At 52.6% G+C, this 21,912-nt stretch overlaps 8 protein-coding genes across 9 annotated transcripts; 1 reads left to right on the top strand and 7 right to left on the bottom strand.

Moving 5' to 3' along the window:
* Nucleotides 1–1,877: 1,877 nt before the first annotated feature.
* On the bottom strand, nucleotides 1,878–2,412 carry LMH87_002874 (uncharacterized protein; the record flags this gene model as incomplete). Its single annotated transcript, XM_056194402.1, has 3 exons — nucleotides 1,878–2,214; nucleotides 2,276–2,343; nucleotides 2,404–2,412. 3 exons carry the CDS (start codon nucleotides 2,410–2,412, stop codon nucleotides 1,878–1,880), a joined length of 414 nt encoding a protein of 137 aa, XP_056051343.1.
* Nucleotides 2,413–2,966: 554 nt separating this feature from the next.
* Nucleotides 2,967–3,491, bottom strand: LMH87_002873 (uncharacterized protein; the record flags this gene model as incomplete). Its single annotated transcript, XM_056194401.1, has 1 exon — nucleotides 2,967–3,491. The coding sequence occupies one exon, from the start codon at nucleotides 3,489–3,491 to the stop codon at nucleotides 2,967–2,969; it is 525 nt and encodes a 174-aa protein (XP_056051342.1).
* Nucleotides 3,492–3,918: 427 nt separating this feature from the next.
* LMH87_002872 (uncharacterized protein) lies at nucleotides 3,919–6,044 on the bottom strand (the record flags this gene model as incomplete). The annotated part of the gene is made up of 2 exons (XM_056194399.1): nucleotides 3,919–5,894; nucleotides 5,981–6,044. 2 exons carry the CDS (start codon nucleotides 6,042–6,044, stop codon nucleotides 3,919–3,921), a joined length of 2,040 nt encoding a protein of 679 aa, XP_056051341.1.
* Nucleotides 6,045–7,167: 1,123 nt separating this feature from the next.
* On the bottom strand, nucleotides 7,168–8,280 carry LMH87_002871 (uncharacterized protein; the record flags this gene model as incomplete). Its single annotated transcript, XM_056194398.1, has 3 exons — nucleotides 7,168–7,740; nucleotides 7,837–7,887; nucleotides 7,939–8,280. 3 exons carry the CDS (start codon nucleotides 8,278–8,280, stop codon nucleotides 7,168–7,170), a joined length of 966 nt encoding a protein of 321 aa, XP_056051340.1.
* A 567-nt stretch (nucleotides 8,281–8,847) lies between these two features.
* On the bottom strand, nucleotides 8,848–10,449 carry LMH87_002870 (uncharacterized protein; the record flags this gene model as incomplete). Of its 2 annotated transcripts, none has more annotated exons than XM_056194396.1 (1): nucleotides 8,848–10,449. In XM_056194396.1, the coding sequence occupies one exon, from the start codon at nucleotides 10,447–10,449 to the stop codon at nucleotides 8,848–8,850; it is 1,602 nt and encodes a 533-aa protein (XP_056051338.1). The 2 variants fall into 2 exon arrangements, with proteins under 2 accessions (XP_056051338.1, XP_056051339.1); XM_056194397.1 differs by having other exon boundaries at nucleotides 8,848–9,729.
* Nucleotides 10,450–12,254: 1,805 nt separating this feature from the next.
* On the top strand, nucleotides 12,255–13,059 carry LMH87_002869 (uncharacterized protein; the record flags this gene model as incomplete). Its single annotated transcript, XM_056194395.1, has 4 exons — nucleotides 12,255–12,295; nucleotides 12,409–12,621; nucleotides 12,680–12,896; nucleotides 12,946–13,059. 4 exons carry the CDS (start codon nucleotides 12,255–12,257, stop codon nucleotides 13,057–13,059), a joined length of 585 nt encoding a protein of 194 aa, XP_056051337.1.
* Nucleotides 13,060–13,484: 425 nt separating this feature from the next.
* LMH87_002868 (uncharacterized protein) lies at nucleotides 13,485–16,867 on the bottom strand (the record flags this gene model as incomplete). Its single annotated transcript, XM_056194394.1, has 4 exons — nucleotides 13,485–14,060; nucleotides 14,118–14,890; nucleotides 14,960–16,789; nucleotides 16,852–16,867. 4 exons carry the CDS (start codon nucleotides 16,865–16,867, stop codon nucleotides 13,485–13,487), a joined length of 3,195 nt encoding a protein of 1,064 aa, XP_056051336.1.
* Nucleotides 16,868–17,087: 220 nt separating this feature from the next.
* On the bottom strand, nucleotides 17,088–21,901 carry LMH87_002867 (uncharacterized protein; the record flags this gene model as incomplete). The annotated part of the gene is made up of 2 exons (XM_056194393.1): nucleotides 17,088–17,119; nucleotides 17,194–21,901. The coding sequence occupies 2 exons, from the start codon at nucleotides 21,899–21,901 to the stop codon at nucleotides 17,088–17,090; spliced, it is 4,740 nt and encodes a 1,579-aa protein (XP_056051335.1).
* Between the last annotated feature and the right edge of the window lie 11 nt (nucleotides 21,902–21,912).

Below are 21,912 nucleotides of genomic sequence, written 5' to 3'. Positions count from 1 at the left end.
TGCGCCGGGCGGAGAGGGCTGATGGAGATGGAGACGGCGCAGAGGAGAGGGTGGGTAGGGCAGTTGGTTAGGTGCCTGGCAGCAGGTATCTTTGGGGGAGCTGGGCAGAAGAAGCGCTTAGAATGTAACCCCTGCTAGCTCGAAAAGACGAGACGGCGAGCACTGGTAACTAGACACGTAGAGCGCGCGAGTGTGAGCGGTAACGTTAGCAGCTACCTTAGCTCAGTCGTAGGGTACGGCTGCTGGGGGCGGCGACGAGCTGTCGGAAGATGATATTTGGGGGGTCGAGAGGCTGGACGAGGATAGGTAGCAAGCGCTAGAGGTTGGTGGTAATGACTCTACTGGTAATGAGTGATGGCGAGCGGGTTGGAGCGGTGATTACCGAGATGAATGACGGCGACGGAGAGCAAGTATGCCTGGAGAGCCCAACGCGGAAAGGCAGGATGGAGCAGAGCGATCAGAGAGTACCAGTAGAGCAGAGCGGCGGCGGCGGCGAGGCGAATGGGGGATGGTGAGAGACGAGAGTGTGGTTTTTGGGTGGTGGAGATTGTGAGCCTGGCTGGCCAAAAATGGTGACAAAAAGGCCGTCGTGCTGGCAGCTCAGTGGTCGCAACGGAGTGCCTCGTGGAGTTGGAGCTGGAGCTGAACGAGCGGGCAGACAGCCTGCAGCCAAGTGCGGGCGGATGCACCCCAACGCGACTGCCTGATTGGGACCGGCCCAGGATGGCCTGTCCATGAGAATCCGCAGCTGAAAGCCCATTTACTAGGTCGTCTCTGCGGCTCCGTAGTTGTTGGCGTATGATATGACTCTGTTATTAACTCCGAGCCATGGCTGGGTACCGTACCTAATAAAGTAACAGTTTTTTCCAATCGTGCGGTGGTTGGTCCTCAAGGCCCACTGTAGGCCTCGACGGTCCGTCCGTCACTGCTGCCGGCCCGTCACTGTCGCCGGACCTTACCTCTGCTGAGCCAAGCCTCTGTTTGCTACCTGCCCAATACCTCGAATAAACCTCTTGAAACAAGCCTCGCGACATTTACATTGATGCATGCCATGCCATCGAGCAACTCACTGTCCCTCTCTCCTCCGCGCGTGGCCACAACCAACGGCCCTGAAACTGCCCGCCCTTCTACCCGCCGTTAATCCTTGGCGCCCTCCATAAGGCTGGTCTGTCCCTGGCCCCTCGCACCACAATTCACCTGCTAACGAATTGGCAGCACCGCGTGCAAACTCTAGCTCCAACCTTGAAATTTTAAAAATAAAAAAAAACTGTTACATGCCGTCATACCATCCGCCCGACACCTCCACTGCCACCAATCCACCATCAGCCTCGCCTCCGCCCGTCGGTCTCACTGGTTCCAGCACTAACAGCCCGGCCGTGGGGCTGGATGGCGCAAGTACGCCTTAGCTTCGGCCAGAGAACGCCTCGTGGGTTGCCCCAATGCACGCCCAGGTGCCAGTGTCTCTGCCTCGAAATGCCGCGGGAATGGCTTGGTTCTACGTCGCAGGACCAGCCAAGTGTGCCTTGCGTTGCTTCCATCGGCTCATACGCCCACTCTATCTGAACCACACTCATACCCCAATTCCCGGCTGCAACCTTGCCTGACCAGGCCTCCAAGGCATTTTTTCTGTTCCCCCCTGCAGCGTGGCAGTGTTCGCGGCTGTCCACTCTCTCCCGAAGCAGATGTATGGCGACCAAATTGAGACCGCGCGATCAAGGCTGTCAGATCTAGAAGCTTGTTCCTTCTTAATGGTGGGAGGCCCTTGCATTGGGGCTTGGCCACCTGGAAATGTGTCAGGTAACCAGAGCCAGGCATTGATATGCACTGCGCAACATAATTCATGCCAACTACATATGTATCGACAGGCAAAACTATTGCTACTCCCTGGTCAACCGCATAGTCAGTACAAGCAAAGTTGCATATGCCAGCAAGCTGAGAATTGTCAATAGCGTCACAGTATCGCCCGACGTCCGAAACTTGCGCGTCAACAGACCGTCCGCAGACTCCTTGGTGAAGAACTGGCGCTGACCCTCGTACCGTCGATACACGGCCACCAGCAGAATCGCAGTGCCGTAGACGGCAAACAGCGCACCGATCGGATAAAACTCGTCCGTAAAAATCTTGAGAATCACGAGGGAAAACGAGAATTGGCCCAGCGCAGTTCGCATATACGCGCCTTCGAATGTGCGTTGCGCAGCACGAACCTCGACTAGCCTAGTCGTAGGTCAGCCAGCTGCCTTCGTGCTCAGTCTTTATGGTCGATGAAGCTACTTACTCGGCATTGGTGAGAACAACTGATTGCGCGCGATGCATACGCAGGTGGAATTGCTCCTCTGGATGTGCCTGTCACCATGTTAGCTTAAGGCTCAAGCGTAATAATGCAGCTGTACTCCGATGGCGTACCTCCCACATGGTTTCGCTGGTGGCTTGTCGCAACGGCGTCACTGGCCAATCCCCAGCATACTAGCTCGGCGGTAGGGGTTGGATGCCAAAGGACCACGGTCTCTTTCAAAACTCGAACCGCATGAGAGACTGCAGCTTTTTTCCCTCGTTGCAGATTATCTGTGGTGATGCTCGGTTACACGGCGACGGTAGATTATTCCGTGGTGTGGAAAAGCCAACGCCCAGTGACGCGATGCGCTCAGCCCAAGTCGTGCCCGTTCCATCACGTGGGCTCCGTGAAAGTCAAATGCGCCGAGATAACTGCAGCACCCCAGCACGGTCTGGGCTTGAAAATCCGTATTTAATTCTGAGAATTGAAAACGAAACTTGCTTCAGTTGCATTGAGGCATAAATTCCGTCTAGTCGCCGTTCCGTCTGTTCCGCTCCAGACGACAGCCGCGTACTCGCTTCTCTACTAGCTGCCACCGTAACAAAATGCACATGCTGCCAGCAAACAAATGCATATAGCTCTAACTCGCTTACTTCAACGCCCATCTACTGTCTGATCACTCTGCTCTCACACATCACTTTGCAGCCTCCGTCCCTCTATCCCCCGGCAACGCGCCCATGACGGCCCAGTCACCCTGCGTCCAGACGCTCTTGAGCCTCCACGTCTTGGCCTTCCACAGCGCCGCCTCTCCCTCGTCCTCGGCCTTGACGAGGTCAATCGAGTACAGGCTCCCCACCACCAGCCGCTCCGTGTGCCCGCCGTTCTCCATGGCCAGCCCCGCGCCCGCGCGGTAATGATACGCCACGCCCGTCGCCGTCGTCGTCGCCGACCGCCCGTCGGCCGCAAACGTCGTCCGCACGTTGCTCGTCATGTGCGTCGTGTCCAGCTTGGAGACAATGTCAAAGCACTGCGTCATGATCTCGTCCATGCCCCGCAGCAGCGCGCCGTTGAGGTCGAAGACGGCGTCGGCGGTAAAGGCCGACTGGAAGAGCGCGCGGTCGGCCGTGTCGAGGCCGCAGACGCACCGCGCAATGGCGTCGACGACGGCGTCGCGGTCGCTAGGCGTCGGCGATAGGTGGGAGGAGATGGAAAAGCTCATTCTTTGTGCATATGTATATATGTATATATGTATATTCGTATTTTATTTTATTCTGGTGCTTTGTAACTGTTGGGGGAAGGAAAAGGTTAAAAAGGTTTGCCTCTGCCCCTCATCACCAGGAAGGCAGGCTTCTCCAAATGGCGGGGAGCTTCTCTTGGCGGGGCTTGTTATCATTAACCCCGAAGACGCCCGCCCGGAGCTCGTCTGTTTACATGGCCGACTCTTGCAGCCTAGATCATTCATGTTATTGAGCTAGAAATCATTATAGTTCATTCTTCCTCCTATCCTGTTTTACCGCCACTCGGATCGCTTTCAAACAGCATGCTGTACCTATCTGGAGCCAACTTTTAATGCTTCATCAAATTTTGTTTTCCGTCCCAATGACGACGGTTCAACAAAGATCTTACAGACAAGAAATGCATCCTTTTCAGTCGGATTCGTCTTCCCCCGAGTCTGAAAATCCGTTGAATGTCTCGTCAAGATCCGACTCGCCCAGCGCCACTTCACCGTTGGACGGGCCCGCCTCCTCCTCGTCACCATCGTCGTCGTCGCTCCCTTGGTCCTCAATGTCAAAGAGACCCCAGATGTCCCAGCGGTCGCCTGGCGCATTGCGGCTGACGTACTTGGTGAATTTGAGCGTGCCGCTGTCGCGCATCACCAGGGTCAGCTTGTTCCACGAGGCGTTTTGGTGGAAGAGGATGTTGTCCTCGTCGCTGCTGGCCTTGTAGACGGCGGCATCTTCTTGGTCGTCGTCGTCGTCAGCCATGTACACTTCCTGGCCACCGACATCCTCAATGTCTTCCGCGGCTTCCTCGGCGCTGCCTCCCTCTGTGGCCTTGGCCTTGCCTTTGCCGTTGGTTTCTGGCGCCGCCTTGGCTTTGCCCTTGCCCTTGTCTTTCGGCTTGGGAGCTTCTTCCTCTGCCTGCTCCTGCTCCTCTTCCTCTTCCTCCGTCTCCTTACTCTCTTCCTCGCCCCAGCCAGCACTTGGCGTAATGGACAGGTTCATCTCCAGACGGGCGGCACCCTCATGGTTCGTCGCCAGCGTGTAGTCGTGTCCTCGGCGGAAGCGGCGCGCCATGATGTCGTGGTTTTGGACGAGGCCGTGCGCAGCCACCGCGAGCCAATTGCGAAACGCGCGGCTAGGGAACACGTGGTCAAGGAGCTCCGTGATGGGCGACTCATCCTGGGAGGTGCGCAGCTCATCGGGCAGGTTGGGCTGCTGGTATAGGTAGCGATGCTTGTGCGGCGGGCGGGCCACCTTCCAGGGCGTCGTCTTTTCAATGGCGCTGCTCTCCGCGGGAAGGCTCTTGGCCTCCTGATCCTCAACATACTTGCGCAGACGCTCCGCGAACTTTTTGGAGAGAAAGTTGTCCAGGGTGATGATGGAGCGCTCGAGAAAGAACTCGGAAACTTGGCCGAGCGTGTCAGGAGTGAGGTAGGTAGGAGAGATGTACTGGAGCAAAAATGTGAGATCGGCCTCGTCGAACTCATCCTCTTCCTCGCCCTCGGTCTCAGCCTTGGTTTTCTCCGTCTGTGTGACTGGCACAACGCGGGCCTCGGGCGCATCGTACTGAGCCGGGTTGCCCTGCAGCTGCATCAGACTGCTGTTCTTGGCGTTCTTCTCCTCTTCACCCTGAACGAAGCCTTCCTCGCCAGGCTGGGGAATGTGGAACCAGCCGCTGATGGCCATGCGCACGCGACCGCCGTTCTTCTCTAGCTGCTCCTTGGTCTCCGCATGATACACCTCCTCGACGTCATGGAAGCTCTCACCGGGCTGGACGGCGAAGAAGCTGAGCTGATTCCACGCGGGCGGGATGCTCTTGACCACGTCCGGGAGCGGCGTCTTGGCGACGACGCCGTCGTCACCCTCCTTCTCTTGTACGGGGAACAGGCGCAGCGCGCCGCCCCATTCGGCCTGCCACGGCGTGTCCGGGTCCGTTAGGTACAGGATGTAGCTGACGCGGCGACTGCCAATGACATCGTCGTGGCAGAGGAGGTAGCAGCCTGGCGTGTAGACGTTGATGGCCATGTCGGTCTTGCGACCGCTGAGGGGGCCGCAGCCGGTGATGCCTGCGACGTAGCTGCGGAAAGACTCGGAGTAGATGGCATCGCGGAGCGCCAGCAGCGAAGGGAGCTTGGAGAGGGACTCGTCGTCGAGGCCGTCGAGGTTGGCAAGATCGCCTGACTGGTGGATCTTGTAGATGTCCGTCTCCTTGGGCGTAAAGTGCACATTGGCCTGGACTTCCTCGCGGACGGAGCGCAGCAGCTTGTCGTTGACTAGCTCGTGGATGACTGCGTGCTTGTAGGGCGAGGATTCTGCGTACTCGGTCTGGTAGGCGTCGAGGTTCTTTCGGTCCAATAGGCCGTCGCGGAATCGCTTCTGTGCTTCTTGGGAGCTCAATGCTGAATGGCGTCTTGTTAGAATACGTCTCGCTCGGTGTGTCGGCGCATGGAAAGCTTTGCGCCCGAGAAGCGGTATTGGCACCTACAAGCCTTGGCTCTCTTGGAGGGGGAGGCCGCTCCTTGGGCAGAGCCACTCGCCTTTCTTTTCATCTTGAAAGGAAGGCTTGAACGAGGAGAATTGAATAATGCAAGGTTCGTAAATGAGACGAAAGCTTGAAGAAAAAAAAATGTCAGGCCATGGTGCTGGAAAGTGACGACTTTTTAATGGGTCTGGCTGGCTCTTTAGCTGGTTTGCCCCGCCAGCGAGCTCGCCGCCTCCCCTGGCTGTCGAGGAATCGATCATGGTGATGGGAAACTGCGGATTATTTTGGATATTACATCGTAGATCATGTAATATCTGGACATACAAAGGATGGGATAAGCCGCTTCCGTTGATTTCGTGTTTCGCGAGTTCAAATCGCTGCAATCACTTTACTGAATGTGTCGATGACCGCGGCCGTTGCGCTGCCACGGTGATGAAAGTATCAACAACCACAGAAAAACAACACATATTCACTTTTATCTAGTCCTCACGCTTATTGAGCACCACAGATCAAAGCTTATTTACAGGCGCGGCACATAGCAATTGGCCGACAAAGCGCGGGGAACTTTCGGTTCGTTTGCTCTAGGGTAGTCAGGCACCGAGATGACTGCCCGACGGACAAAGCTCCGGCAGGGGAAGACGGTAAAGTAACGGATTAATCCAAGGCTGTGATTCCTTTTATTGCTCAATAACATTCGCTCATAGCTGGTCGAGCTTAAATTCTACTCCGAGAGAACTCCATACAAAAACTATAAGCTTATTCCAAGTGCCGTCCCCGTGGATCGGACACACACGTATAGCCCAAGAATCCTTCGAGTAATAAAATAGCATTTAAAGTGTGCCACTCTATCAACTAGGTAGTGTGTGTTCCCTGGCGGATCCACTTTGCTCTAACGATCAAAGAAGTGCGATTCTGAGAAGTGACTGCGCGCTCAGAACGTGACCGAGATACGCGAGCAGCGGCTGGCGTTGGCACTCGTGTTCGCTTGTTGAGGGATGAGTCTAGCCGGTTGTTGCATGCGGTAATCTCTCCGGCTGATGGGCGAGGTGAATTTTGTCTCTTGGCGCATTCTCTGCCAACAAAAGCGACGCCATATACGGTTTCACAATAATGATGCAAAGTAGGTTGGTCTGTGATACAACGCAGCTGGCCATCGATAAAGTTAATCCAAGTACAAAAACTCAAATATTCTACGAAACAGTGGCGGTTCTTCGTGAAATGTCTTCTGTCCCAGAGCTTTTACTCCAGTCATACGCATCGTCACCCACAACCTGCGGCCGGGACCCCAACGCACGGCGGATTATCCATTCCTTGCTAGTGGCCACTTCCTCTTCTGCGCCGTCCTGGAGCGGTGGGATCACGGCACTACCCTGCAGTCTCCTCAGCGGCACATCATCCTCCGGCCGGCTAAAGTACACGACTGAGTACCGTGGATGCTGCTCTTGCGCTCCCGGTGGGGAGACGACGCGATGAATGTTGGATCGCAAGACCCCATTCGTGAACTTGACGAGAGCATCTCCGATGTTGATGATGGCATGATTTGGGAGAGGCTTGACATAGGTCCAGGTCGCGTCGTCGCCGGGCGGCAGAATCTGCAAGCCGCCGAGACGGTTGAAGAGGATCGTGATGCTGCCAAAGTCTGTATGTTCTCCGAGAGCAATCTGCTTGTCATCTACAGGCTGCGGCGGGGCTTTGATCATGCGAACATGGTCTCCACTTGGCACGTTCACTCTGTGCATGGAAGACAGTGTGTCTTTTGGAAGCTGGAGAAACTCGTTGAGCAGCCCGAGAAGCAGATGAACAATATCTTGCGCGGATTTTATGAATCCTTGCAAGAAAAGGCGGTGTTGCTCCAGCACCTGCGGGGCAGGCCATGGCTTAGTCGTTCCGAATATATCGTCTCTGCTGATCTGGCCGCGGGTTAGCTCTGGCAAGTACCAGTTTCGTGTCCGAAGACTTGCATTGTAGAACTCGTTTCTATCAAGCCTGCCCGTTCTGTCCGCGACAGAGCCTCCCAAATGCTTGTATCCGAAGTAGGTCTTGTGAGCGGAAAAGTCGTACTTCTTCTTCTCTCCCAGCGGCAAATCGAATAAACCTTCGGCAATGTTAAACATTTGCTGGGATTGTTCCTGGATGGCATCCCCCGGGCCATCGAGGTGCAGGTAAAAAAAGCCCAAGTCGCAGCATGCATTTATGAACCGGCCAATCTCTGCCGCGTCATGCTTTACCAACTTGAGCAGTGATAGACGAAGCAGTGGCGCCGTCGCGACATCAGTGGGAAATTCAGGCAACGTGTCGGCCATTGTGAGGGTACTAAGTATCAGTTGCCCTCGCAGCACGTACGGTCCAGGACGAAGATGAAGGAGATATAAGAAACTTCAAATACCGAACGGAGAGATGAAGTACGGACCTCGGCCCCCAAGTGTGTCGACAATACAACCCCGCCCCCGCCTTTACTCTAGATCCTGGCGCCACCATTCCGAGCACGGAAGACGGCAACTAACATAACTTCCGATGTAGCCGACGGGCATCGTAATCTTGAAGCATAGCATCAGGCGCATTTTACTCATTGAGAATAAGATCATATGCTAATGCGCGGCTAGAAAAGAAAGCGAATATCATCCACTTTCCAAATCGACGAGGTACTGATTTACCAAGTAGTAGTATCTACTGGTCGCAAAAGCGAGGAATGGTGGAATGTAGCTTTTGTGGAGAAAATGTACGACCAATTTTATTGCCAGTTAATAAGTCGTTTAAAGTTAACTTTCTCACAGCAACACTGTCGCGTCTTCTGCAAGTCGTGGCCGAGGCCCGCGGAATGTCCATGGCAGTCAACCAGAAGAAAGTCCCGCTGCCTCTTCGCTTATCTTCTAACTGCAAGTAAAGGACGATGCCACGGTCGGATCGCCGCCCGTATATTTTGAAGAAGCGGGATACATGCAGACCGAACGATGGCCTGTGGTACCATTAGCGGCAGTTGCGACAGCATCCAGCTCCGTCGGCGCTTTCCCGTGCTCTACCCAGCCCTCCAAGACGTTGAGCATCGCCGTCGGATTCGGCCCCAAGCCTCCTCCGCAATGCATGACGCCAGGGGCAAGGAAAAGCCGATAATAATCCGTGACATTGGCATCGAATGAAATTGCCTTGTGGTAATACTGGACGGTGTTCTTAGGAGGAATCACTTCGTCTGCGAACCCATGAAAGGAGAGAAGCTTGGTATCCGTGCTTCGCAGATGCTGAAGGTTGGCGTCGCCCGTTCCAATGATCCAATCGTATTCCTGCTTGGACTGCGAAAAGAACCGGTAAAATTGCTTGCACGTGATGGTGAGCGGGTTGAAGCCGTAGTTCTTCACGACGAACTTTGGAATCCACTGGTTGGAATAGATGACACCATCTGCCGTGCAGTTTGTGTTGTTCTGGGTGCAAGTCGTGCTTACTGCTGCTGAGAGATTGGTGCCAACCTCCGAGCCCACAAAGAGCTGTCTACCGCTGGGTGTTGTCGGACCGTTGAAAATCTGCTTGATGATGAAAGCGTGCTTATCAGTCAATTGGATGCTTTCGCCGGCACAGCTGGCATATTTCCCAACCTGCGAGTAGGGATCAAACTCGCATGAGCCCGGGAGGCTGATGACACCATCTTCAAGGCCGTCGATACTGTCGCACGCGGCAATTGAAGCCTTCGTAAATGCGTCCAAGACACAGGGAGCAAGGGCCGTCCCTGTCTCATGCATGGAAACGGAAGGCCATTGCATGCCGATAATAAGGTCGTTCCAATTGATGGCAGGTGCATTGGCCAAAATACCGTCAAACAGATACGAGTACCTTTGCGCCATCATCATGCCCTGGCGCCCGCCTGTCGAGCACCCAACCCAGTACGTGCGCTCGGCGGGCTGCTCATAATATGACTCGGTGAACTGCCGCCCGAGCACCGTCATGTCTTTGAGCGCCTCTGAAGCAAAGTCGACGAGAAGCGGATAGTTGACAAGGCTGCCATTGCCCTTGAGTGCCCAGCTGATATCCTGCCCAAAGTGGCCGCCATCGGTCGCTGCAGAGGCATAACCTAAAGAGGCCATCACGGGCAAGATGTCAAGGGGAACATTGGTCGCAAAACCGCCGCCTCCGAGGGCGAGAAACTTGCGGTTCCAACCGTGCAGCGGCAGACCAATAAAGACATGGATGGTGTCATCCCAGTCAGGGTGCGTGTATGTAACGGTGACGTTGCAGAAGCTGACATTGGTAGAGGCGGGAGGTGTCGAAACAAAGCTGTCGTAGTAAACTCCTTGCGGGACAGGATAATTTTCCACCTTTTCTGCCGTTATGTTGAGGATAGTTACATGCGGCGAGAGTAGCTCAATGGCGGAGGCGTGGCACGAGTGGTTGGAGTTCAGTGCGGAGGTGTTGGAAGTGGCACCTGCAGATGCTGTAAAAGCCGCAGATGCTGCGAGCGAAGCAAGGGTCTTGCGGAGGAACATTGTGTCGCTTATTCGTGATTTGTTAACATGCTTTGAGCCGCAGATGTTTTAACACGTGCATACCTCTGTCTGATCTCCTGCTTGTTTTGGCGAGAGACTGCAAGCTTAATCAAATTGGAAGCGCCAGCGACACTAATATTTATATACTACCAGTATCCTCGATCCTACGATTTGATCTTGACGTGGCAAGTCCATTGCGGGTTCAACCTAAAGTCCGAGGGCCGCAATGCGCTAGCAAGTAGCGGCCTCCTCGGAGGATGGTGTTCTGGCCTCGAGAGGTAGACCACCATCATCGAATGGAGGCGGCAAGTTTTTGCGGACATATTTCGCGCTGTCGATTGTGAATACATTGACGTTTACCGCGCTAGCTCACCTTGAGAGGGCGAGAAGCCCAAGATGCAACGCCAACGGCCAGGCCGATAAATACTTGTTCAGTGGGTAATTGACGTAGTGACTTTTGAAGAGGCAGCAAGACTGATTAATGCGCCTTGCACTGCCCGCAAATCTTAAATAGCTTTCCGCAGCAAGTAGCTACTGTAATTGAGTGGCCCGGTGTGCGGCCCGAGGCCCCCGAGGAGATTGCGTCTCCGCGGCCATGGACCTCCGTGCGGACATTCAACAATGGCGCAGCAACCCAGCGATGTAGCTTACGCATCGCAAGGCCTTCCTTCTGGATAACTTATTAGTTGGTGCTTTCATGCTGGCTAGTGCGATCTGGGTCCGGGGTCGGATCTTCGATCCGCATCTTCAACCAGGCGCCCGCACTTTTGGAAGAACGGCATGTGGGAAAGCAATGTGAACAGCACGAGAGTGCATTGTAGAAAAACGGTAATGGTATGATTTCTTGATGACCCAGTATCTATGATGCCACATAAAAGACACGCTTCAAAAATGTAGATCAGTACTCCGTACTCGGTCAGTATAGCTCTAAACATTGACATTTTTGTTTTGGCAAAGAACAATGGTCCGCCAAATTTAATAACTCATTGAATTGCGAAAGTGGTGGTGCAAAGGCACTTACTCAATTCACCCAGTCCGCAGAATTGAGGGTTTGTCTTCAAAATTGAGGGGCTGGGGTCGTGCGAATAGCGAAACGTTGCTGCACAAATAGGAATAAAGTGTCCGTACTCGTCAATTGACTACAATCATCCAAGACGGTGGCGATGAAACAGAAGAAAGACATTGTCTGTCTGGGGTGATGCCGCCCACTACTAGGAGCGGATAGGACAGGCCTTTTATCTAGGCCGGCCCGGCTCGTGATAGAAACTCAAAAGCTCTTATTTGTTCCTCATACTTTGACTTTAGAGAGGCAGTTTTGCTATTAGTCGCAACGTTCGGGGCCTGGGCTGAGCGAATAAAAAGCCGCTCGTCTTGCGCAAACGTCGACTGCTTTGCTTTTGCCAATGGCGGGTCGCTCAAAAGCGCTCTTATTGTCTTGGAGCAGCGTAATGATGACACGAAAGTCGTAACTCTCAGATATTGTGCGCCAACTATGCAGGTTTCACATCAGCCAGCCACATCTTCCGTAGTAGAGTAGGATCTGGAGAGCGCGGAGAGGGGCCAGGCCGCCTCTCCTGCGGCCCGCTTGCCCCCAAACAGCGCCATCAGCTGGCTAACGCGGGAAGATCTCAACGATCTGCACTGAACGTATCCATGCCACCAGCGGACAGGGCCGTTTTGATTATTCCTTTTTATTGTGTTGACGCACAGCGGACGCCGACGTGTCATTCGTGGGGAGCTCGACGACTGAGGTTGCAGAATACCTTGGAATCTGTGTGGCACTCCTGCAAAGTACTGGTAAAGCCATGCATTGGCTATCATCGGGAACTGCCAAGAATAGGGCCAAGTATGTCTCACTTTAGCATGGGCCCTTTTTTCTTTTTTCTTTGACTCGAAAAAGCCAAAGACATAAATACGCCGTCTTCCCTCCCAAATTCACAGTCCGCTGATACCACCCAGATTTCTGGCCTTTTCACATTACGCTCGACCTATCTTCCACAAAATGAAGTTTCTCTCTGTCAGCCCTTGGATTGTTTCGTGCCTCGCGGCAGTAGCACTAGGAGGTGGTCTGAAAGTTCCAGGCGAATCGCCCATCGAATTTTGCAACTACGATCGCGACGACGACCTCCTAGATGTTCAGAAAATTGACATTGCTCCAAACCCGCCCAAGCCGTACGCCATGTTGCCCCCTTTCCCATTCCAATATCCCCCAAGACTGACCCATGTGCAGTGGCAAACCTCTTAACGTCACGTTCGCGGGAGAAGCCCGCAAAACAATTACAAAGGGCTCATACATCAAGGTTACCGTCAAGTACGGCCTGATCCAACTTATTTCCACTACGGCGGACCTCTGTGAGCAGATGGGCAACGTCGACTTGAGCTGCCCGTTGGAGGCTGGTAAAATAAACGTAGTAAAATCGGTAGATTTGCCGGCGGCCATTCCCCCGGTTAGTACCTCGACCTTGACATCTTCAAATTTGACGCTAATGTTTCCAGGGAACCTACAATGTTTTCGCGGATATATACAGCGACGATGACGAGCAGATTTCTTGCATGAAGGCGTCTGTCAACTTTCCCCGTCCCAGTTTAGCTTTGGAAGAGGAATTATAAAGGCGCAAATAGGTGCCTGCAAAATGATCGTCCGCCAGGTGTTTGTCGGCAACGCGACCGCTGTAAACCCTGCTTGGTTCAATGATACTAGCTGTGACAGCAGGCTTCCGTTTTCGCATCGGTATTAAAGCTGAATCGGGATTTCGCTACAACATGGATTCGATCGACGACCCAAAGTAAATGCTAAACAATGATCGAACTACAGCAACTTAGCAGCTGTTTCCTCAGTCAATCGCTTACAAACATTTTCCTTTGGTATTACCATTTCGCGCCTTTTCGGCCTATGTATTGCTCAACTTCAGCCATTCCAAACGCGGCAAGGAGGTTTGCCTCAGCCGGTGCTCAAAGTGCCATCAAATGCAACCAGAATGGGCATATTAGAGTTAATACGTCAAAATGTCGCCGGTCGTATGTTGAGCCAGCCACTAGAGCACACCATTTGCTTCATCATGATCAAGTGTGGCTTCACGGCCGCGGACGCCCGCAGCCGTGGACGCCGTGTGCGCAGTGGTAGCTCCCATACCTGAGAAAAAGAAATGACCCTCGTGAAGCTCTTGACGCTGGCACACAAATCCAACAGGGGTGTAAAGAATATCTTCTGTCCGACGCCTGAAAGTAAGCCATTCCTGCAGAAACTGTAGCAGCTGCTCACTTCCGCCGCTGGCCAGCCCACCAGCCCTTCCAGTGTTCGGGAGAGCGGCCAGCCATGCAAGCAAGGGTTTGTATTCTGCAAACTCAAAGTATAGTCTGCCGCTGAAAATGCCAACTTCGATTCCCAACCAAACAGGCACCTCGCGAGCGCTGGGCCACCTCGGTACCGTCAAGCAGCTCAGGCGATTGAAGGTTTGCATCGATTTTGTGACTGGAGCGGCATAGCCCAGCAACCAAACACGTGGCTTTGCTATTTTGCGCAGCAAAGGTACAACGACATCAGCCTCCTCTGGTATAACAATGAGTGCTGTTTCCGACGACGGACTCCACAGAATCCAGTTCACAGGACGCTACGAATACTTAGTATAGTGACGAGATGAAGTCTCCACGGCAGTCTTTGTACTCACTATAATATCGTCTTTCTCCCTAGCGTGAGTCATGTCAATTGTTTGAGAAAACTCGTGGGAGACGTAGAGACGCGAAGCTGTCGCTTGAATACCAAACACTTTCCCAATCTTTGTCCTTCCTACATAGTCGAAAGCTTGTAGGAGAGGTGGTCTTGTACCGGTACCTTGCGTATCAAGTTTACCAGTCTCAATGAAGGCAGTAATGGCAGTATCAAGGCCCGGAAATGCAAGAGCAACGTGTCGTATCCTTTTTTGGTTCTCGCGCATGTGCTCGACTTCGAGCACGATTTCCCTCTCTTGTTCAACTTCCATGAGCGCGGATGAGTAGCTCGACTGCACATGTCGCGCCATTTGCTCTACGCTTTGAGCAAACACCTGAAGCTGCCGGGAAGCAAGTGTGACGCGGGCAGTCTGCTGAGATGGAAGCCTCGGTCCATACATCTGATGCAGGGTCTGTTGCTCCTCTTGTCGAATTACGCCTAGAACCTTTTCGAGATCATTCTTGCTTGTTGCGTAGTCTGGATACTTCCACAGCATGTCTGTGCGACGGCAGAAATCCCGGCACTGGGAGAGATAGAGGCTCATCATTTGCTCGTTGACTTTGCAGCTCTGCTCGAGCAACCAGCGCACAACATCTCGCGAGGCGATATTAGACGATCGGTAAAATTCCTGTGTATGAGCCAGACGCAAATCCAGAATTCCTTGAAATACCTCTGGTGGCGCTAGAAATGCGACCGACTGAGTTGTCCCGAGTTGCCTCAGTCTCATGGCAGCTAAAGCTGTGTTAGTCAAACGGCCGAAAAGAAATCCTTGTTCTCTCCCATTTGGATGGGAGAACTTGCCTTTAACAGTCTGGTCTTTAGTCTGACCCAGGCTCAGTGTGACTGCCCCTTTGGCGTCTGCTGGGAGCTTCAAATCTGTTCCACGAGTGTGGCCTTCGTCAATGTACACGACACATTTTTCGATGTCATTGGCAAAAGGGCTAGCTATAAGAGGCATCGGGTCCTTTTGAAACCTTGACCGCACCATGATTTGGCTGTTTGCGCCAAAATAAACAGCGCCTTCCGCTTGGGTGTCAATACCGAGCCACGTTCTGGCAACATCTTGGTTTTCCATCTCCAGTATATGTGCACCTGCATCTATTAGCACCCTTATTTGTTTGTCGCAGAGAAATCGCAGAGTTGCATGTTCGTCGAATCGGACTCCAGACACCGCCGTCAAGTAGCAGTCTGCGTTTCTCCTTTCCAGCAAGTGGCACAGCACTTCCGCATTTGTGTGCAGCAGTTTGGGCAAATCATTCTGCTTGATTGTCTGTGGGAGAATTCTCTTGTTATCGTTGGTTCCACTGAACCCTGTTGTAAAGCTGTGTTCGTCGCCGCTGCCGGCTGGTTGCAGCAGGGGAATGTCCCACCCTGAAGCTAAAAGCTTCACGGGAAACTGCTTAGCGTATCGCGGAAAAATATAGGTATTCAAGTGATGGTTAATCACAGTGCGGTCAAACCGAAGATATATCCAAAGGGTTTCCACTTGTAGATCGTTCTCGGGGTCCAGCGAACTCCAGTACTGGAGGGATGGGGGCAGAGTAGTACAGGAGCATACCCATCGATCGTAGTGAGCTGCTGCATCGTCGGATTGCATGACTCCCTGTAGCCCTTGCTTCAATTGCTCTTTCGAAAGACCCTGCTGGTAGAAGGCAAGACACGTCAAAATAAGTGTCGTATCAGGATGTCCGTACTCAGCAGCTTGTGAGGGTGTTCCCTTTGCTTCAAATGGCACTGCGATGGGCTGTCTTTCCGGATGCAGGCCGTACTGGATATTCCATTTTTTCTTCAAACAGACCAGAAGAATTCGTTGCGAAATGAGTCCACGGAGAAGATACAGAATCTTGGGACCAAAAGTCACGTCTTTCATAGACTTGTATGCTTGATCCCATTCGGACGAAGAAACATGAGCGCCAGTTATGATATCTCTGATGAGACTCTTCGTATTCTCGACCTCCTCTTCACGAATCTGAAACTGTGGCAGCCGGCCCTTGCAGATGTCTTCGACAAGAAGCTCATTCAGTGCATCCTCGGGATCTTTGGTGATAAAGTGTATAATAGGATAGCCTTGGTGTCTCGGGACAACAACAACTTGCCCCTGAAACGTCTTTTGGAGACTTGAAGAATGGCCCTCCACGAAGCCCAGCAGTTGCTCCACGACAAGCCAACGGTACGCATGACCATCAAGGGTTATCAAATCTCCACTAGGGTAAATAAGTTGCGTGTAGACAGACAGAGTCATGTCAGACTCATCAAGGACATCGCGACAAGTAGAATCTAGCCAGGCCTGAATCTCCACCATCTGTCTTCCGTCCTTCAGTCGATGGTCCGCAAGCCGTTGCAGCCCGCTCAGCTTAAAAGAGAGAATATGTGATGGTAAACATAGCATAATTCCACCGGTTTGCAAAATTCGATTGTGAATGTCTTTGTATTTGGATAATGTCGTCGCGTTGGAAGGCGAACGTCTAGAAAATGGGATATGGCAGACCTGGCGCCCGTTGAGTCCACCAATACGGCTCTGAAGTACCTGCGCTGTCTGCAGCAGCAGAGCTTTCGGAACTATTACCCTACAGAGCTTGCTCGTGTTTGCCAGCACGAGTGCAGCCATCGGAATGACGACGGATGTTTTGCCTGGAGTTGTGGTCAGTCAAAATATTCGGGGTGGGGAAAGGTAACGATGTTGAGCTCCGTACCTGTTCCCATGTTCATTTGTAAAACGGAGTTTCTACTGGACTGCGGAGAAATGATAGCTTTAGCTACATCTACCTGCAGTGGCCGTATGAGAATGTTGTTGTCAATCTCTAAGAGCAACCATTCGGGTTGGCTGGCTGGCCTCCAATTAGAGTGGGCTGCGCTCTTCAGCTCCTCCTGAAGCTTCTTGTCATCGTGACCTAACTTCGCGTCCTGTATTCTCAGTAGGTGTTGCAGTTTAGTCAAAAAAGTGCCAATATAAATGAGTGACTGTTGCAGCTGCGATGAGAAAGAATTGAAGTTTTCGAGGCGTAACTGCTCGAGTATAGCGGTGGGCGACTCACACGGCCACAGGTGACCCTTTTCGAGCCAGAAGTAGCAAGCGCTTTGCTGCATCAGTGGCCGATGAATGTCGTTGAGCGCATAATAGAACTCCTCTTCAGCATTCTGAATCTGAAAATCGACATCATCTTGACTGAGAACCAGGTAGGGAGCTTTTGGTTGCTCGAGAAACGATGACATTGCTGTGATGGAATCCTCAAGGTCTTGACCATACTGCTGCTGGAGCACACTCTCCGAATTTTTGAACGGTTGAACTATTTCATGTAGGATCGAGAGCTCCCTTGAAATAGATGCGGAGCGTTGTAGAGTACCCGTAAGCCGAAGTTGGCGAGAACCTCCTTGGGCTGGTGCTCCGCTGCGGTAAGCACTCCAGATAGCACTCTCTGTCTCATCCCGGCAACAGCGCGCAATTTCTGTAAGAGATGGCACTCGAAATGGAGCGATCTCAAACCCAGGAAAATGTGATTGAACACCGAGGGCAGCCGGTTCAACTGTGTTGCAGCCGCGTTCTGTAGCAGTGGCATCGTTGTTGTCGTTGTCGTTGTCGTTGCCGGTATTGCTGTAGCTGTGGCTACCGCTGTCGCCGTGTAATAATCCTGAGGCGACTTCAAGTGAGCTTATATACTGCGACAAGGTGTGGTTCTGTGATAGCCGCTGCAGCTCTGGCTCTAAGCAAGTCCACACTTTCTTCAAGCTCACAACTTTCAGGTTTAGTCTGTTGCACTCCTCGTTGAATTGCGCGCGCGAAAGAGGAATGTCGGGCCACGCATTCCCCAGCCAAGACGCTATGTTCTCAGCATCTTGCTGGACATGGCCTTCGTACATTTGCAGACTTGGTGCCACTGCCCGTCGAAGTTTGCGCCCTACACCACCACTGGACAGGTAACTAGGATAGCTTTCCTGGCAAGATATGACTAGCATCTCGATTGCTAGCTCATCAAAGCCGCACTCCGGCTCGAAATGTGCGAACATATCTATTTTGGGTGGTGCTATACTTTGCAAATCAATACGACTTCCAATAGCCGCCAACCATTTAATGGCCTTTGCGCTGCGCTGTTTACCAAACACAAACAGTGCAAAGCTCAATTGGGCCATGTGATCCAACGTGATGTCGGAAGACGATGAAAGTAATTTTACCAATGGTCCAAACGCCTTGGGCGTTTCGATGCTCAGATTCCGTGCAATGTCCAGCATGTCAAACGTGTCGTTGAAGCCGTCGAAAGACCGCCAGTTTTTCAGCATGCGGCGCAGAGACTGGGGCTTCGGGAACTCCCCAGACCTTGCTCGCAGCTGCTTGATGCTGCGATACACTCTGGTGCTTTCTCTGGCTTGAAATTCTGTGCCTCGTGGATGGTAGACATGGCTTTCGCTTGCTCGAGATAGCAGCTCAATGTCAGAAGGGTGCGTTATGCGCTCGTAAACTTGCCGACGAAGGATTCCCCTGAGTGAAAGAACACTCAAATCAGGCAGTTGCAGCTGAAGCGTATCCTGAGCATTTGCCGATCCATTGAGCACATCTAGCGCCTGAGACTGACGTAGTATATCAGCTGCGTGGACGGCCAACTGCTCGTGCTGAATTGTTGACGTCAGCCCGTCATCCCAAACCACACGCTGGTACAGCCTCAGATTTGGCGGATAGTATTCTCGTTTGGGGCCTATATCCATAATCATGGATAGTATTCCCTTGGGAAGTACGTTAAGCGGCTTCCATGGTTGACTTTGGCCAGCGGTCAGGCACATGCGGGCCTCTTCTGTTCCGGTACGCCCAGTGAGCTTGTCTGGGATGGGAAACGACGTCATCGCATGAACCAAAGCTTTCAGATAGAACAATGCAGGCTCAGGAGCGCAAGTAAGTCTGCCTAGGAGCGGATCGATTGTGAATAGGGCATAACGTCCTTCGTTCAAAATTTTGACCGAGACGTGCAGCCCGTTTCTTTCCCAGGAACAAGGCCCGATGGGAACCATGACACTCTGACGGCGGGGATTGGCAGAGTTTCGTAAAACAATCTTGCTTTGAAGACCATGGAGCGCGCCCAAGTCCTGCACGGGGTCGACTTCGGACTTGAGCTGAGGTGATTGTAGCAGCCCCTTGCGATTTACAAAGAAGCGCATTTCCAACCGCTTAATTTCAACAGAAAGACGTCCAACGGAACTCAATGGCTGAAAAATGGTCAGATTGCTTGCATCTTCGAAATCTCTGAAGATGTTGGCGATGATCCTGCCTATGTGCGACTGGGGTTCAACGAGACTCGTCCCCTCCTTGACCGTTGTTGCGCCGTGGACGATACGTCCGCGAACGGCCGTCTGATTTTGGACGTTCAATATCCAGTTGGAGGGTTTGGGCACCCAAATACTTGGCTTTCGACGCATCTCAAGATCACCGGTGTGCAAATTGAGCCAATGCACGCAGTCGTCCACCAGTCCTGAGGGAAGATCTAACGTTGTATTGTTTCGAAAGATTTCGCGAGGAACATACTGGAGGAGCTGATTATTAAACCTCGCACGAATTATGACCTCTCCCTGGCTAATTCCGACGTGTACTTCGTGATTCTCGGTGCTGTTGATGATTTGATACTCCATTCCGGCCACACCCGAAGCTCTGGTCAGGAGATGCTGCCCTTGGAACAGCTCCAAAATGCCCGCAGCGTCTCGAATAGCGGGCGGTAATTGTCCCAGAGTCTTACCATCTATCAAAAGATGACCTTCGATACAATGGTAGTGAACGGTCTGCGAAGAGACAAGCTTCGTCGCAAGGGTCCTTGATGTGAGCCAGTCACCCCCATCGCAGAATGTCCAGTCCGAGAACGACCGCGCTTCCGAGTCTCCGTAATGTGTCCATGTCTCGTTAATTATTTTCTCGAGCGCTGGACTATTTCCAAATGTCATCATTTTAATATTCTTGCTGATGGCGCACGCCCAACTCATGTTTTGCGCCAGAAGTTGCTGCAAATCTTGAGGAATGACGTCCAATTTGACGATGAGGTTCTCAGAGAGCGCGATGGATGCTCTGAAGAAATTTAAAGCTTCTTCCTCTGAGATATATGTCTCGCTAAAAGTTCCGGCCGTAAAAGTCTCTCGGCATAGCAAAGCCGCCCAAAATGCACTGGAGGCAGACTTGCGTGCCGTCTGCCCATCCCGTGTGGACCTCACTTCTTGACGGAGCTGGGAGATCCACAGGGATAGGAGACTGCGCATCTCAAATAACAAGATGGTGATATTTGGCTTGACTTCCCCGGGGCCTAGATAGAACAGACGCAAGGTACAAGCCAGGAGAATGCTCATCCCGTCCAGGTCTCTTCTACCAGATTGCAGGGCGCCCAAACGTAGACGAATATGTTGCTCTAGGGACTTGCAGAACTCAATGTCTTGAAACACGGAGTGAACTTTTCCCAAAGGATCTGACTCGGCGGCTAGATGCGGTGGCCCAGACTGCAACGCCAGACGTCGGAGACACTTGGACGTCGAGCAGCTGCTGAGATTCAGATTTGTAGACCCCAACTCGAGGGTCAACGCCATCCACCTCCTGTACGCACCTGATATGACTGCTTGATATGCCGTGAATTCATGGTGTGACATGCCTGGAGGGCACTCATCTTGGTTAGCAGCGACCTCGTAAGAGCTCGGATGCTCCATATTATCCATGTATAAAAGTGGTTGGGCAAAAGGATCCGAGATGCCTCCTGGGAGCCATGGTCCTAGCAAATGATGATACCACGGCGTTTCTCTACAGTCATTGGCCCATATACCATTTGCTGCGTCATAGTAAGTGAATGTTGGGCCGAAACTCAGCAACACTTCAGCTGGCATTTTGGGCAATCTCAGCTCCTTGTAGTGAGTCTGTAGGTAGGATTTGCTCTGGGAAGCCAGGATCAGTGAAGTCCTCGACTTAATTTTGCTTTGAAATGACTTTAAAGGACGAAAACCAGCTAGAAACACGGACGCTTCGCATCCTCGCGTGGCATTCTTCCAGCCTAGCATTCTCAGCCGCCAGGTAGCATCGCGATATGCTGCTAAAAATTCCGGCATTCCGAGCTCCAGCAAAACGGCAGCCTTGAGCGGCTTTTTTCGGGGGAGGAATGCCTCGTGAACTTTAATCTTGAGGCGCCGGCGGCAGCGTGCCTTGTAGCATCGCTTGCATCCACGCACGTCTAGGGTGCCGTCGGCTTGGCGTGTGCAGACGCAGGTGCCACTTTTGATCTCGGCCGACAACTTTTCGTGCTGCGACATGAGTAGGCTGAGCTCTCTCTTCTTGTCTTCTTCGGACGCGACAGACGCCGCTTCGATCCGCTCCATAAGTGACTTTAGCCCAGAACTTTCCCCGCAGTCTCTCATGTATGATTCGGCGAATATTTTCTTGTGGCTTGGATCGTCGAAGATGTTCAGTCGAGCGTGACTACAGTGTGTGATGCGGTTGAAGATGTGCTCCTGTACCTGACGAAGTCTAGCCATGTCGCTTTTACTCATGAAACAGAGCATGTCTAGGGCCTCGGGCACAAAGGAAGGGTGGTATTCAGTGAGTGTCGGGCATGCACTAATGGCTGCAGAGTCCATGGCGACCCATAGTTCAAAGAGATTGAGTAAATATTGGCTCATCAGTGTGGCGTCGTCAATGTAACGACTTCCTACGGCGTGCATGTAGGTCGTCATCGCGCGAGACAGCTCCAAGCATGAATCCTCAAAGGTAGGGGAAGGTGAATGTAGCGTCGACATGGCTGATTTAG

This window comes from Akanthomyces muscarius, chromosome 3 (genome assembly GCF_028009165.1).
Source record: "Akanthomyces muscarius strain Ve6 chromosome 3, whole genome shotgun sequence".
Lineage (NCBI taxonomy): Eukaryota > Fungi > Ascomycota > Sordariomycetes > Hypocreales > Cordycipitaceae > Akanthomyces > Akanthomyces muscarius.
This window is presented reverse-complemented; position numbering and strand designations above follow the sequence as displayed.